Genomic DNA, 17,154 nt, shown 5'->3' with positions numbered 1-17,154 from the left:
TATTGATCTCAGATTTTCACTTATGCTGTTCACCATGTTGACTGGTTGTAAAAATGTGGATGTAGTTATGTTGATTGTAAAAACGTCCTTAGGTTTTGAGAAAGGGGTACATTAATATTATGCTTTCACTTGTATTCATTCATTATATATATATATATATATATATATATATATGTATGTATATAATATACACATACATATATACATACACAAGCACAATTTTAACAACTATATGAATATTATATATATATATATAGAGAGAGAATGTAAAAAAAATGTAGCGAAGCCACATCCAGAGATAAATAAAAAAAATAAAAATATAAATGCATGTTTTATTTTAGTTTTCACAAATTTCTAATATCAAGTTCAAATATGTTTAAACCTCCGTAAAACCTCCGTATTTTGTACATTTTGTTTTTCATGTAAATATCCATGATGAGGCGATGGAACAAATATGGTCTACAGGTCAAGAAAAGGAGCACTTACATTTATTTGGATCAATTGTATGTTAATACAAATATACAACCACACGTGCCTGACCAGGGAGCCAGAGAGAGCAGTGAACATGGAGCCCTCTCAATCCTGCATGGAACTGGGTGTGGAGACACCACACATGGATTAGCTGCTATGGGTGAACTCTCCATGGGCTTGACCCTTGACCTGTGGCTGGGACACCAGACACATCTCGGCACCTCAGGCTGCACGACAACATCCCCACGCAGGCAGCAGATAATGAGCCATTAACACAACTCATTCAACACAACTCATCTCAAGAGCTACATGCACAGCTCTGGCACAGTAAGTTCTTTCTTCAGTCCACCAGTCAGCGAGGATGGACACGCTGTGAGACAAACACCAGGATAAGCACCTTCCAATGAACTTCATGAAGCAATGGTAACGCCTGGACCCCCGCCCCTATATTCACTGTGAAATGCGCCTGGAAAGGAGCCACTCTGGATTGGAGCTTGTGTGCGTGAGATCACCGCAATCGACCACCCGTCCCCAAACCATCTCTCCTGCCCCAGGTCAGCGGAAAACCAGCAATACATTTCCAGACTGCAGTCTACTGCTTGAGTGGTTTTAAAACACAATCACTGAGGATGGCATTTGTGTAGCATCTATACAAATTATTAGACACATTAAAAGAACGCCTTTATGTTTCCAAATCAAAACAACTCCATGTGAAAATAATGGAAATTTAATATTTTTTTAAACATGGACAAAAAAAATATATAATTAACAAGTACATAAAGGACTAGGAGATCCCCCACAAGACAGTCAGACCATCCTGTTTATATTATCATATTTAAAGACTACGGCGCTGGTCACCCATTCAGAAGAATCGCTTCTGGCCAAGAGAATACGTCTTCCCCACTGGAACCTTCCGGAAGAATAAACTGTTGCCTCTGCTCATATTGCACTGAAAGACGGAGGGAGGGAGAGGGGGGTGGGAGATGTACAAACACAGTTAGATAAGAGTCCTGCTTCCTAGACACCAGTGCAGGAACGATTAACCTCTGTCTTATTCAGCCCTACAACAAAGTTCTGAGTTAGGGTTAGGATTAGCTCAGGTTCTAGGTTAGGATTAAGATTATGTTAGCTCAGGTTCTGGTTAGGGTAGTCCAGGTTCTGGTTAACAGCACCTGGCTGCTACTGCCAATCTTCGTCCCTGTAGAACCAGTGTGGGTGGATCTCACCTTTCACACCTTGACGCTGCATTTTGGTTTTATTAAATAATGAGATTATGTAATGTCATGTGGGGTACTTCATCTGAGGTTATATATACCAAATATTAAGACCTTCTAAGAGCAAGATGATACATAAAACTGACTGAGTGAGGGTGTGTCTGAGGGGCAGAACCCAGCTCAGTGAGTGTGCGTCTGTTTGCTGACCTCTCGGCTCAGGTGTCTCCAGCAGTCAAGCCAGGTTGGGTAGATTGCAGCATAAGGTGGGAGACCCCCAGCCAACCTAAAGCAGGAGAGAAAAATTGGTTTTTTTCTTTGACTGAGGAAAGCCAGAGAATCACCCACAGCCTCACAAAAGCTGCTCACCAAGACCATGTCACGAGTGTGAGCGCCCGTGTCACGAGTGTGAGCGCTCGTGTCACAAGTGTCCTTTCAGTAGTAGTGCTACAGGGTAACTAAGGAACCCAAATCTTAAAACTGCTCAAACTGGGACAAAAGGTAAAAAACACAAATTATACAGAGTATGTACATTTGATATTAAGATCCAGATAGCACTCACCCACAGTTATTGACTGCCATTAGGTTGGACACCAACACAAAGGGATACGTGAGCATACTCGCAAAAAACTAGATGGAGAGAATCGCAGATATTAGACTGGCCATCAAAGACCACTGCAGGTGGAACCTCAAAACCAATGACTGGTCCCAGTCCAAGTTACTCACCCCAGTCACAGCCTGAGCGCAGTTCTTAATCTCGCCTGTGTGACTCATCTACAATGGAAAGGGAGAGAGAGACAAAAAAGACACAGGATATGCTAGAAAATTCTTGAAAATTATTCCCCACCAATACATTCAACACTTTGAGCAGTTTCAATTACAGACGGGTTCTATTACGGACATACGGGGTTCCAGCACACCCCAGGCACACCCAACATCACACACTTACTGAGTCATCAATTGCGTACGTGTTGATGAGATGAGCAAGCATGTTGCAAATCCAGAGAGACAGTATGTCGCCGAGAAGACGCGGGATGAGGCCACTGTGGGACACACACACACATATACACACACACACACACACACACACACACACACACACACACACGAGGTGCAGAAACAGGTAATCCTGATGGTCAACACCCTTTAGCCCCATCAACACCCACATTAACATCCTCACAATGATTTTAGGACTTACGCAAAAAATCCAAGTATTCCTTCCTCCCTGTAGATCGTAACAATGGAGTCAAAGACACCACTGAAACGACAAAGAAACAACATCAGCAAACTAGACACCACTGAAACGACAAAGAAACAACATCAGCAAACTAGACACCACTGAAACGACAAAGAAACAACATCAGCAAACTAAGACGAACGTGGAGAGAGGGGGGGGGGGCACAGGAGAGGGGGGGGGCGGCACAGAGGAGCCCCAGACTGACCTGTACTTGGCTTCTCTTCCAATAAACTGGACCATGCACCGAAGAGTGATCACTAGAAGCGTCCACAAAAATGCATCACTAACACGAACATGTCTAGGACAACCACACAGGTCTATAGCAACCAAACTGAGGTGCAGATGCAGGAGCCGTACCGTGGAATGGATGTGTGACTATTGTAGCGCAGGAGCGTGCTATGACCTCCTTGGTTGTCTGTGGCGATGAGAAAGAGCGCAGCATGAGAAACACACACGCCCGACTGACCTGTACAAGCACGCACACGCACACGCCTGACCCACCCACGCACGCACACGCCCGACCTGCGCACGCACACACACGCACACGACCGACCTGTACAAGCGTGCCCACCCACCCACATGACCTGTACAAGCACGCCCACGCCCGACCTGCGCACGCACACGCCCGACCACGTCCGACCTGCACAAGCACACACACACGCACCCGCCCGACCTGTACAAGCACACATTCATTGGGTCAATAATGAGCTGTAGGACTCACAATTACAACTGCTACAGATCTACTCAGTTTCCAACAAACTCCATGATTTAACAGAAATATAGTCATATATACTCACCAGCCATTTCCTTGGAGATCCCCACCCCAGTAGAAACAGGTTATACAATTAGGTTCTGTTCTCCATGTCTGGGGCACCATTCTCAACCCAGCAGTGACCTCATGTAAAAACTACAGCCCCATTGTCATGCCCCTGTTAACCTCTACAGTCCCACTGTGGCTTATGTACTACAGCTGCACAAATTCTAAAACAGAAACATAAAAGATCAATATACTAATTTTGAAGACCAAACTAATAAAAAGACCAAGAAACAAACATCTAGTAACGTGAAGACAATGAAGTCGTCTGTGTGTTGTTGTTCCAGAGTAGGAAGTCCTGCAGGTGCCTTCACGCACATGACACACAGTTAAATGTCCACAGTAGGCAACAACACTCTAATCCTACCAATGAGACTCACCTCATTGACTACATGTTCCAGAGAGCCCTCCTCCACCTTCTGGCCGCTACGCATGACCTGGAAGAGGAAGAGAAGTCTGGACAACCAGCCTGACCCACCTGGTCCTGAACATGCTTAAGACATTCAAACTTCTACAGTGAAACCATGTGTACCTAGGATGTGGTACAAAAATAGGGCATCACAAGTGACTTCTGAAGATCTTATGAATATTATTAAGGCTTGTCACTTCTAGGTAATAACACATGATTTATGAAGTGAACAAGTGAAGAGGACCTTACCTCAAATTTGCTTTCCTGGCATTTCTGGGGAGGATGTTAAAAGTTGAGTTAATATAGCCGTTTATATGTAAACTTCTCAGCTGTGGTCATGTGACTGTGCAGGAGCAGGTGACCACAAACAAGACAATGAGAAACTTGGAGCCCATGCTGCTTCTCACCAGTCTGCTCTCGAGGAGCTAGAGAACTTTAGGGCAACGATGGAAACAGCCCTAACTAAGGTAAGAATGCTAATGCTGCAAAAGTTTCATCAAACATGCCACAGAAAAGAAGCCACAGCTTGAGTCCTACCTGCAGCACTTGACTGTGAACAACGGTGCCCATGGTGCCTGCACAGAGTCTGGGCACCAGACCGCTGAACAGACCCAGCTTCCCATCCATCTTTATTATGTGTTTAGCTGTTAAAATAACAAAATCAGTTCAAGTTTAACAATTTCACACACATCATTCACTGCTAAAGTACACACACCTTTACCATCTCACTGTACTCTAGTAGCAAACAACTCACTGGTCACTAAGCAAAAACTCAAAAGCACACAACAGGCATCTCTGCTCTGTCTCAAGGGTATGAGAGCTCAAATAGAAAATACAAATTCAACAAAGTTTGTACTGGAACACAAACTTCTTGAACATACATTATTTACCATAACTATAACTATAGAACCACCTTCTGACCACAAATACGGACTTGTGCTAACGGGCCGCCCAATGGAGTATGGGTTCCCTTTTGAGTCTTGGTCCTCCCGAGGTTTCTTCCTATTCCCCACCATCATAGGGAGTTTTTCCTCACCACTGTCGCCTTTGGCTTGATCATTAGGGATCTGGACCCATACTATTGTAAAGCTGCTTTGTGACAACATGTGTTGTAAAAAGCGCTATATAAATAAATTTGACTGATACTGTATCCACAGTTTGAGATCACTGCAATGTGCATTTTAAAAAACAGATACAGTACAAGTATGAGAAGCACCACACAAAATCCTAGAGTTAGGGAAACATTAATCTTACCATATGAAAATAGCCCTGGGAGCTGATACACCTGTCTGCCAAACAGATTCCTGCCGAGAGTTGGGGGAAGAGGCTCGTGCCCAACCTGAGGGTGATGAGAAGAGCATTATGAACATGCCAGGGTCCAGGAAGGACATTATGATCATCTCTACGTGGAGAATGGGATCAGAGACTGAAGATATCTGAAGGAGCTGCTCAAACTTCACACAAGACATCCTCACTGGTGAGAAGAGACATGAACCAGCAAAGAGGCTACTTAACCTCACCATTAACCAGAATTAAAGCGTGAAACACCGACATGTATCAAATAAGAGTTAAACGAGCCTTCCTGTTAAACTAGCCTTACGGGTATTTTATCACAATGTAGAAAGTGTGGCCTTAAAGTCATCTCGAAGAATGAGACAACTCCCTGTGTGTGTGTGTGTGTGTGTGTGTGTGTCCTGGAACAAACAGCAGGGGCGGTGTACACCATCAACATTCATAAATACAACAAGAGTGAGCTGGCTCGGTCAGCAGCCTGGCCAACGTAGTCTAACGTGACCCAAGCAGGAGTGTGTTGTTTAAAACCATCACACACGCAGAAGAGCTGTGAGCAGCCCACCAACTTTTAATCCAACACTGCTGACAGCTCAATGACAGCAACCTCCTCACATTTACCGCTGGATAACCAACCAACTAACAAGCTACGGCTCCCCAGCCGGGTTTTCCCCGTGCATGTCCGTACACAGCCGCGTCTCGCTGCAGCAGGGAGGTGGGGGTTGAGCTGGGCTGGGCAGGTCTGACCTCCACCACCACCATGTCGGCAGCACGACCAGATAAAGCCTTCACTCCGTGCTGCACTGACTCGATTAACGTATGTTCGCGTAGATATGAACCGCAGCGGTGTTCGTACCTGCACCAAAACCTTGATGTACATGAGAGGCTGGGAGAGCACCGTCAGCCCGGACCCCAGGATCACTTGACCACATGTGTCCGCCATTATGCACCGTCCCCCTGATTCTCCAACTGTCACCCCCGTCACGTGATAAAGGGTCGACGACGTGCCCCAATCACGTGATCGGATCGGTTGCTGGAAAATCATGTGACTTTTCCGTCAAAATAAAAGCCAGCACGGGAAACCTGTATAAACGGTTGCTGAAAGACAAACAAAACAGACAAAGGAACAATATCTATGGAAGTTATTCTGTCTCAATATTAAAATGAAAATGTAATACGCATTTTCATTTACATGTTCCACTCATACTTTGAGCTCAAATTCAAATGGAATAGTTCCATTTACATTTGCAATGTGGTACACGTCTATTCACATTTCAATTACACATACATTTTGATGCTTTATTTGCACCTTTATTGAAATGAAAATATATTTCCTGATTTGAATGATCAAGTTAATTTGTCTAATTTGACTAAGAATCTAATTTGACTATAATTTTAATGTAGTATATACGGAAGAGGATTAGGGCCACTATAAAAAAAAGCCGGGGGGGGGGGGGGGGGGAGCATTGGAAAAAAAGGGCAGCCAGAATTCTGAGATTAAAGTCAGAATTCTGACTAGAAAATAATGCCATAACATTACGGAAAATACAAAGAAAAATAATAGAAAACAACAATATTTCAAAATATTGATAGGGTAAGTTTATCAACGCTGGACCGTGTCTTGCGCAGAAATAATCTGAGGATGAAGCAGGTCTACAGGCTGCCTTTTGAACGCAATTCAGAAAGAGTCAAAGATCTGCGATATAACTATGTGCAAGTAAGCCCTATACAATCTCACAACTGATGTATACACTCAACACTGTATAAATGATACATATTTCAGTATTGTAATCATAATGATTGTGCTTCACAATAGTGACTCCTCCATGTCTATTTCTGATACTGTCATGTGTGTTTCAGAGAATCTTTGAGCTAGAGGTGGACGCAGTGGACCACCAATTCATCTTCACTGATGAAGTTGGATTCAGCCTCACAAAAAGACGGAGGAGGGGGAGGAATATAATTGGCCACTGTATGTGCAACTTTGTGTTGGGTGGGATGTACACTGTGTACATTGCTTTTGGGGGGAAAAAATAAATATATTTGCTACTGTGTATGTGTGTTCTGAGTATAAAAACACTACTCTAAAATATTTTACAACACACTTATGTATTTCCTGTCTGTAAATAACACTGAACAAAAAAGTCATTATGATGAATGGAGAAGTGTTTTACATTGAGCACATCAGTGTTCAACTGGTTCTTATAAAAATGCCTATTCATATGATGGTTTGTGTGTTTCATCTGAGAACAAAATACCATTTTGAGAAGAGATAACATTATTCTGAATGTAAAGTTTCATTTTGAAAGAGAACTGAGGGGTTTTGCCCATTGTGTGTGTTTTTTTTAATTTGTCTGTAGAGTTCTTAGAGTATGAGGCATGCTTTCAGACAATGTGTGTAAACAATCGAGAAAAGCTGTAATGATTTAAGTGAGTTTCTAGGTGGGTGAGGGGTGCCAGAAGACACCATTTCAATAATGGAAGAGCAAAAGGTGAGTAACAAAGTTTGTCGACTGGCACTTTTTTCTCAGCAAGTTACCGTTACTTGTTAGCTTATAATGTTAGGTAAAAAAATAGGCCACATCTCACATTACATCAAAGTCGGTGAATTGACGGGTTTTTGAGTATTATTGTACTTCTTTTCAATTTGAGTACGTTTACTACAGCAATTAAGCAGCACGTTATGAGCGCTAGCCGCCTGCTAATATCAGTTTAAGACTGTTCAAGACTGAAATCACAATTTATACTCTATGCTAGCCTAACTCAGCACGGTTCAAGTCAGTAGCCTGGCACTGCACCGGGCTGAGAATTTCACCGGTTCGCTATTGGGAATGACTGTTACCGGGCGTATTGTATACAACATATAAATAAATAATAACAGAATAATACCAGCCAGCAAACACTAAACCATTTGCTCAATGGAACTCTGTGTACACATGGTTATTTACTGCTGGATGCAGTGAGAGAGTTTGATTTATACTTTCTTTTGTTTGCTTAAAGGTCATACTGTAGCTCCCTTGTCCTATTATTGTATTTGTCCCAGAATACATGGTTTTCCTGTTAATTGGAGACACTGACACAGCTTGAGGTTACTGTTTGTTGGGATTTGGTGCTGTATAATTAAAATTGAATTGAATTGTTTTGCAATGTGAACTTTGAAGAAAATGATTCGTTTCTTTCTTCTTCTTTGCAGATTGACAGTGCTGTCATAGCACTGATGGATGACGCAGCTCTGGTAAAATACATCCCCTCCTCGGAGACCGCATTGCCATCTTCAATTTCTGCAAAAGCAAGCAACCAGTCTCACAAAGAAAACAAGGACTTTTGTGAAAGGCTTGGACCCTGGAGTGACAGAAACGGTGCCTGCAATGTCAGAGTTAGATGACTTAATTTGATTGTAGGACTGTCTTGCAGTAACAAAGAAATACCGTATTTTCTGGACTATAGAGCGCACCTCAATATAAGCGGCACCTACCAAATTTAACTGAACTGATCAGTTTCTGAACGGTGCCTGTAGCATTTCATGTGCGACTGTTTTGGCTTTCAGCCGGTGTTGTGTCGAATTCCGACTCCCCTCGTGTATCCGCACATAAAGACGCTACAGATTATATTGTCGATTTATGTTTCTATGCATAAATAAGAGCTAGACTTTAATTATCCATCACAGCAAACTACACAGCATTATCTATGTCCAAAGCCACACTGGCTCAAGGGTGTTATTTTAAATAAAATACACACTGGCTATGTTCACCTCTGACCACGACTTTGCAGTATTACAGCAGTATTATGTCTAAATGTGTAGTTAGGACAAAACTAGAGTGCCCAATAAACTAAGTTATAGTCACTGTAACTCCCTAATATCATCTGTAGTGTCTTTATGCATGTGCAAAGGAGGGGACTCTGAATTTGTTTTTACGGTTAAAACAAATATTTAAATAGCGATGAATCAAGCCCTAGGACCACGCAGAAAACGACTGCTCTGAGTTCTCGTGCTGAACCCAACCCCCCCCCCCCCCCGTCCACGTTCGACACACACACCCACCCCCCTCCCCCTTGCACCCCAGTTCTCAAGCCATTTGTGTCCCCCCCACCTATGAAATCAACATTTCGTCCATGGCTGCTGCTAAATGAAATTGAGCACTTTCTTCTTTGATTTACAACTTTGACCTACCACCTGATTCACTTTCTGCTCCGCCCCCTGACAGGTGAAGAAAATTCTACAGAAAAGCCGCACCTCGGTATAAGCCGCATCGTTCAAATTGCGGGGAAAAAAGTAGCAAATTAGGAAAATACGGTATTTCTGAAACCCAATGAATAAAATACCAAGGACAGTTATCCTCTCCTAATCCTCAAGATGGTCGAGTTTATGACCAAAGAACTACATAAACTAGATGAAAAATGTGAAGACCTGGAGTCTAGATCACGATGGCAAAATCTGAGGCTTGTCGGCATTCCGGAGGACTCCGGCTTTATGGTGACGGCCTCAAACATTTCCAAACTTTTACAAGAGGCTTTCTCTCTAGATGAATGTCTGCGGGTGGACAGGATGCATCGCTCCCTGGCTCCGAAACCTCAGCACGGGGGCGTTCTCGTCCAGTTATAGCCCGTCTACATTATCATGAAGATTGTGCGACCATCGTAGCAAAATCTAGACGAACGCAGCGGCCTACAGCGTCTGGCATCACTTTCTCTGCGTTTTCAGATTTTACCGTTAAGGTGGCGAGAGCTCGAGCAGCATTTAACGACGTACGCAACCAACTTCGCTCGGTAAAACCATTCTTATCAATTGGAAAACAAAAAAGGACCTGCATATTACTCATTACAAAAATGTATTACTTGATCACATCTGTCTGGAGAGAATGTCTGCTTCCTCTAAAGACCAGTTGGAGGAATTTAATTCTCTTTGGTTCCCACTGATCAGTTCCATTAGCTAGTCGGGGTGGTTGGCGGGGGCTTCAGCACCCGGAGGGCCGGTTGGTGGTTAGGCGTCCGATAAGGTTAGGCGTCCTTGAGCTCTGCTCTACCGCGAAGACCCCGGAGAGCGAGTTCGGGGAGGAGGAGTCGGAAGATGAAGAGGAAGACCAGGCTCCCACGGTTTGTTCCGCCCCCACTGTATAGTACGGTGAGGGTGAAGGGGGAGAAGAGGAGGACTATCCCCCCTCCGTATGCTCCGCCCCACCGAGTATTACGGTGAGGGCGAGGAGAAAGACCATCCTCACTCCGTATGCTCCGCCCCCACCGAATACTGCGGTGAGGGCGAGGAGGAAGAAGACCGTCCCCCTTCCGTGTGCTTGGGTTTTACCGAGTACACGGACAGCGAGCTATTGACGGAGGAAGAGGATGAGGGGAGCTCGCTCTATTCGGAGTGCTCCTCCAAGTCTGTGAGGGGGAGGAGGAGGCCAGAGGAGGGCGTATCCCCCGAGCACTCTGAGGGAAGCACCATGGACTACTCCAGGGGTGGCAGCCCGGAGGAGCCCATGAGCTGGAGCCTGGGCAGTGAGGAAGAAGAGGAGATGGAGGTCGCTCCCGCTGTCGGGTCCAGAGAGGAAGAGCGAGGAAGAGAGGGATTCCCCCGAGGTGGTTCCCCTGAGAGAGAGAGGGCGGGTCGACAGACCTACCCCGCGGAATGCCCCCCGAGGGCTTCCACAGAAGCCGGTAGCGTGCCCACCGGGAGGGATACAGGAGCATCTGCCAGCCACGCCTCACCCGGTGTAGGGTTTGCTGCGAGGGCGGGGAGAGGACCGCCCACCGCAGTGCCTGCACTCTCCTCCTGGTGCGAAGCCTGGCACCATTTACATGTCTGTCTGTCCCTGTGTTCGTGTGTATTCCCGTATGTCTGCCTAATCCCATTTTCCCTCTCATGCCGCTGTGTGTGAATGTTCCTGTTTGTGTGTTCGTCAACGTGCCTGTATGTTTGTCTAACGTGTTTTCCCCTGTCTTCCCAGGGAGGGTGTTCTAAGCAGTTCGTGGCGGACTCTCCACCGAGGGCGGTCATCTCCCAGGTGCAGGACTGAGAGCTTCGGATCCGCCCATCGATGTGGGTTCGGGGCACTTGGTCCTGTTGGCACCCCGGGACGGGTAGTGCCCTTGGTGGGGGAGTCTGTCACGTTGAGGTCCCCGACCCCTCCCTTGTGTGTTTACATTGTCTGCGTCTGCTCGTCTATGTCAGTGAATCTCCGTAGGTGCGGTTGTGTCTTGTGCTGATTCGTCTCACCTGTGGCTCGTCTCGTCATCACATGGGGTTTATGTGGTTGTCTATTTAATGTGTGTTCTGCTAGGATTAATAAAGCACATTAATAAATCACACCCTGCAGTTGCACAATCCAAATGAGCGCAGCTGAACTCGCTACAGGATCAGCATCTGCCGAGATTATAATGGCTACTAAAAAAACTTCAAAAGTACTTTGAAAAAGATAAATATGAATCAAACAAGGTAAAGTGCACGTTATGTCATCAACGTCTTTAATTTCGCACGACATCAACCAACATGGCATACCATTTAAAACGGGTAAGGCGAAAAAAAAAAAACCAGTTCAGCCGTTTGTTGTTTCGGTCGCGGTGCGTCTTGGCAAGTAGGCCTATAAACATTTTTTGTTGTTGTTACTTGAACCTTTACTTATATATTTTTTTGCTGTTGCATGGCAATTTTTTTTATTTTCAGGCAGGCATATTTTATTCAAAATATTTCTGACATTTTGCATAGTGCCTGTCTGACAGTTCGATATGCGCACTGAGCACTGACGGTTAATGGTCTCTGGGTCATTCCAGGATTTTGGTAAATTTCCTGTCCCACCACTTAAATTTCAAATGTACATATCCAAAATATCTAAATGACATTTTTTTTTACAATGTACTTGTTATAAGACAAATTGTAAAATTTGGTGGAAAAATAAGCTCCTTAGATATTATTCAAAAGACAGAATACCTAGGGACCACCTCAAAAAATGGCCATTTTCTCTTGTCCCACACATTGGGTGACCAACTCCTTTGCCAAATTTAACAAATAAAATAAGCTCTAAATAAATTACTTCCTCTTGTATATTGTTGAAATGCATCTCCTTTACTTATGAAAACAACTTCTTTGGTCTACATTGTATTGCATGTTACTGTAACGTGGCTTGCGCCACGAAGCGGGGAGACGGACACAAATGCTGAGATGAGCGAGATTTAATGAAGGGAATACCAAAATCAGAGTCGAAAGGACAGGCGTGGGTCAAACCGGGAGGGCAGCCAGAACAGGTAAGGTACACGGGCATAATGGGACAGGGAACTTAAACACGACGGGAGACACGGAGCAGGCAGAACAAACACGGAAAACAGAAACACAGCGTAAACTCACGAATGCACGAACCGACAGGATGAACAAACCAACTGATAGACAAAACAACCGACAACCAGACAGAGGAAATACAGGGACTATATGAACACGGAACTAAACTGGGGACAGGTGCTAACAATGACACAGGGGCGTGGTAACAAACAAGGAATCCATCAAAACCAACGAGCAGGGCGGGACAAACAGGCAGGGAACACGGACATGAGGGGACCCAGAGTGACAGCTACGAGAGGGGGCGTTGTCCTACGTGACAGTTACAGTTTTTACACTATTAACTTGTGTCCCACAACATGCGCGCAGCCCTGTTACCATAAGGAATTTTATCTGGCAGAGAAAGAGTTAAAAATATTTGTTTACTGGCACAAAGGAATTTGCATCACAAGGACATTTCCTGCCCACAGGGCAAGAAAAATGGTAAGTGCTCTAACAATTTTTAAGGTTTTTTTTCCAAATATGTTTGTCCAAGTTGTGTGTGTCACTCAGTGAATGCAATCCTGTTCCTCATATTGTAAGACTAATATTGAGTAGAGTCAAAATTTACTTTATATACTTATATAACCATATTTGTCCTTGATCTTGTATACATAGCTAAATTTTACAGATAGCATCTGATCCTGGCGTAGACCACAACTTAGACTAAATTTGCAACTCTGTTACTGCATACCAATTTACTGCACACCAATCTAATAAAGAAAAAACTTCCATATCTGAGCTTGACGAATCAAACTTTTTGATAGTATAGAACAGGGGTAATCAATTAAATCTTTCCGCGGTCCATTTTTGGCAGATAGCTCAGACCTTAGGTCCGGGTCCGCGGTGGCGAACGAAAGTTGTTGAGCGGGGGGGGGACGAACGTAACACTCAAATGGGTGGTGAACGTAACACTCGTCTGAAAATAAATTCTCCGGTTTAAAATATAGTCTCCCATTAAATTTTTTTTGGCATTTTGGGTCCGTATCCAGTTAATCAGGAATGTGATTGGGTCCGGACAGGACGGCGTTCGGGTCCGGATCCGGACCGTGGTCCGCCATTTGGTGATACCTGGTATAGAACCTGTAGCTAAGAAATATATGACTAAAAATGATCAGATTGAAGATCAAATTTTCAGAAGTGACCACCCCTGAAATGTACCAAAATCCTGGAATGACCTCTAACGTTTCATAAAAAAAAAAAAAAAAAAGCTGAATAAAGCCAACCTAACATGTTTATTCGTTTATCTGAGTGTTTTAGGTTTTTACTTTGAAGTGGAAAAAAGTCCTGAATGAGAACGGGATCCCGTTTAAGGTGCTCTAGATAAAAAAAAAAAACCCGATTCGACTAAAGGGAAAATCTGACGAATCAGATTCGACTATGAAAATCCTTCGTTGAAAACACCTCTATTGTTCACCATAACTTGCTGATGCTTGCTAATTTTCTGGCATTGATTATTATTATTCGCACTCGGAATTCACAGAAAACAGCCAATCAGAAAGCAGTAACGGATTTTGACCAATGACATTGTTCCTGCTGCTCCTCTACATTTTCATTGGTTGGGAAAGGCGTGATGTACACATCTGTACTGCAGAATGTTGTCAGCAATTCTGCATCTGGTCTTGACCTTGACTATCTCAACTTTATTTGTACACACGAGCTGATTATTATTGATGCCCTGGCAGAACAAATTGATATACCTGAAGTGATAGTGAATGCTCTCCGAGAGCTGTGAACCTTGGTAAGAGGGCAGGTATAAAACGAAGTACCTTCAGTTGAGTTGGAGGCAGTTCAAGGAATAATGGGGCGTCCTAAATTTAACATCACAATGCAAAGGCTTAAGTCCTTGCTGGACATCCAACTGCCTGTCTCATGCATAGCAAAATTACTAGGAGTTAGTGAGAGAACAGTTTTTCGCAGGATGAAGGATTTTAGTTTCTCTGTGTTAGTCATTCAGCACAATGAGTGACCAGGAACTAGATACAGTAGTATCCAACATCAAGACTGAAATGCCTCACGTGGGTTACAGGTTAGTTATGGGGAGATTAAGGTCTTTAGGTCACAGGATACAGTGGAGCAGATTAATGGCATCTATGCACAGGGTAGATGCAAGTAGAATTTTGTCCCGTTAGGCTGTGTGGTAAGAAGAAGCTATTCTGTAAGGGCACCCCTCTCTCTTGTTCATGTGGATACAAACCATAAACTCATAAGGTTGGTTGTTTTCTATTTGTGCCTGAAAAATACACTGATTAATAGAATGCAAGTAAGAAAGTCTGCTCTCTCTCTCTCTCAAACAGGTATAACATTGTCATTTTTGGGGGCATTGATGGCTATTCAAGAAAGGTGGCCTTTTGACAGTTTAGTGATCTCTACTGCATGTTTTAGGTGGCTATTGTCACGCTATGGCGAGCCCCCTACTGGTCGCCCCCGTCTACAGCGGCAGCTTGTCCTGTGGGTGTGGTGTTGTGTTCGTCCCTCAGGTGGGCAGAGCCCGCAATCCGTCTCACCTGAGGGTCGTTTGTTTGTTTATATATGTCTTGTCTTTGTACCAGTTTACCGCTGGTCATTATATCCTTCATTTGGATCAGTTCACGGGTTTTTGGTTTGCGCACTTTTCTATTAAACCATCCTCTTTCCCTGAGACTTGGCGTGATCGCTTCCATTTTATTTCGCTCACCCTGCCCGTCACAGCTATAATATTACATGCTATGTTCCTTTTATGTGTAGATAATGTACTTGGATGTTGCCAACAACAACAAGGCATCAACTGGGCTCATCTTTTTTTTTAACTCTGTTGAGATTAATGGTTTGCCGTCAAGGTAAGTTATACAATTTTTTAAATGTGTATGTTAACCTCACTGTTACATGCTTATTAACACAGTGGTCTCTTTGAAACTTTTTTATCTTCATGCAAGGGTCAGAGGGGATCAAGGTGTGGAGAACCTTGAGATTGCTAATTTTATGTTCACTGTGAGGGGAACAGATCGGGCAAGTTTCATCTCTGGAAAAAGTGTGCACAACCAAAGGTAAGTTGAAGTAATGTGACGCCGAAGGCGTCGGGACAGAGGCAGCCGGAGACGCAGGTGGAATGAACGGGGGTTTATTCTCCATAATGCGGCAAAGAAAAACAAACAAGCAATTAGATCGCTCTCTGCGATTAAGGACGGCAGCAGCTTGTGGTACAGCGCGTGGACGGTCCAATAAGGCTCTTGATACAATGTGCAGCACTGGACCAGACGACCTGCGGGCTTAAAAAGAGCAACATAATTGTGCACAGGTGTTAGTATTCTGGAGAATGTGATGGTGGGAGTGGTTGTGTTCTCGGGGGTGTGTGCTAGGATCGGCTGCTGGCCGAGATGCGCGCCCTCCGGTGGCGACCCGGTCCCCTCACCGTGACAAGTAAGCCAAGCTTCTAGTAAAATAATAACACAAGCTGAGCAGTGCTTTATTTTAATGTACAGTAATTAATATTGTGACTCATAAGTAAACTTTAACATAAATATTGCCATGTACCAAAATGTAGCTATTTGATATAAAAACTGAGAACCAACATTTATCTTAAGCAAAAAATGTTTAAACCTTTGAAAACTTTTAGAATCGAACGACTGTGGCGTGATTTGTGGACAGCAGTGACGTGCACATATGATGCCCTGCATAGCCTGGAAGAAGACGGGTGGCTGGACATCTCAAACATGCTACACATGTTCCTTGTGCATTATGTGTTTCTCCCTCGTCTCCACAATGACCTTCAGTCCTTTGCTGAGGGCTGGAACCATCACCCTCTCCACACAGAGGGAAACATGACTCCTCAGATTTACTTCAGTCCTTTGCTGAGGGCTGGAACCATCACCCTCTCCACACAGAGGGAAACATGACTCCTCAGATTTACTTCAGTCCTTTGCTGAGGGCTGGAACCTTCACCCTCTCCACACAGAGGAAAACATGACTCCTCAGATTTACTTCAGTCCTTTGCTGAGGGCTGGAACCATCACCCTCTCCACACAGAGGGAAACATGACTCCTCAGCAAATCTGGCAGATGGGATTCCTGCAGCACAGCAATGATGAGGCTGAGAATGTAGAGGTACATGTTGATCATTTTCACCTCTTTAATTGATCATATACTCTAGAACTACATAAAAGTTTTGACATCTTAAAGTTGGTGATTATTCCTGATTTATAAATCCCTTATGAATATCTAGGATCTTCACATAGATTGGGAAAGTGCCATTTTCCACGAGGAGTCCTTAACAGAATCTGGAGTTGTGGTTCCAGAGATTGTTACCCCTCTAAATGAGCAAGAGATGGCAAACCTTCAAGCTGCTGTGGACCCCACCGGACCATCAGTTTCCTATGGCCAGGATATTTACATTCGTTCCCTTCAACTTTTTCAGTGAGAAATTATGTAGGTTAGTGCT

The 17,154-nt window shown here is 44.1% G+C and overlaps 1 protein-coding gene and 1 long non-coding RNA gene across 3 annotated transcripts; one reads left to right on the top strand and one right to left on the bottom strand.

Moving 5' to 3' along the window:
- Positions 1-1,182: 1,182 nt before the first annotated feature.
- On the bottom strand, positions 1,183-6,430 carry mtch2 (mitochondrial carrier homolog 2). Its single transcript, XM_077002422.1, has 13 exons — positions 6,289-6,430; positions 5,397-5,481; positions 4,680-4,786; positions 4,392-4,415; positions 4,114-4,170; positions 3,277-3,334; positions 3,125-3,176; positions 2,881-2,940; positions 2,632-2,725; positions 2,409-2,456; positions 2,245-2,312; positions 1,893-1,968; positions 1,183-1,420 (listed from the first exon to the last, which is right to left on the bottom strand). The coding sequence occupies exons 1-13, from the start codon at positions 6,373-6,375 to the stop codon at positions 1,334-1,336; spliced, it is 903 nt and encodes a 300-aa protein (XP_076858537.1). The 5' UTR covers positions 6,376-6,430; the 3' UTR covers positions 1,183-1,333.
- A 6,121-nt stretch (positions 6,431-12,551) lies between these two features.
- On the top strand, positions 12,552-17,075 carry LOC143512212 (uncharacterized). 2 transcript variants are annotated; one of them, XR_013130404.1, is made up of 4 exons: positions 12,552-15,081; positions 15,466-16,137; positions 16,334-16,820; positions 16,939-17,075. It is a non-coding gene; the product is annotated as an uncharacterized LOC143512212 (long non-coding RNA). The 2 variants fall into 2 exon arrangements; XR_013130392.1 differs by having other exon boundaries at positions 12,554-15,557; positions 15,654-16,137.
- The last annotated feature ends 79 nt before the right edge of the window (positions 17,076-17,154 follow it).

Source organism: Brachyhypopomus gauderio, chromosome 1, assembly GCF_052324685.1.
Source record: "Brachyhypopomus gauderio isolate BG-103 chromosome 1, BGAUD_0.2, whole genome shotgun sequence".
Classification (NCBI taxonomy): domain Eukaryota; kingdom Metazoa; phylum Chordata; class Actinopteri; order Gymnotiformes; family Hypopomidae; genus Brachyhypopomus; species Brachyhypopomus gauderio.
The sequence above is the reverse complement of the archived record's forward strand: the minus strand, read 5'-3'. Positions and strand labels throughout refer to the sequence as shown.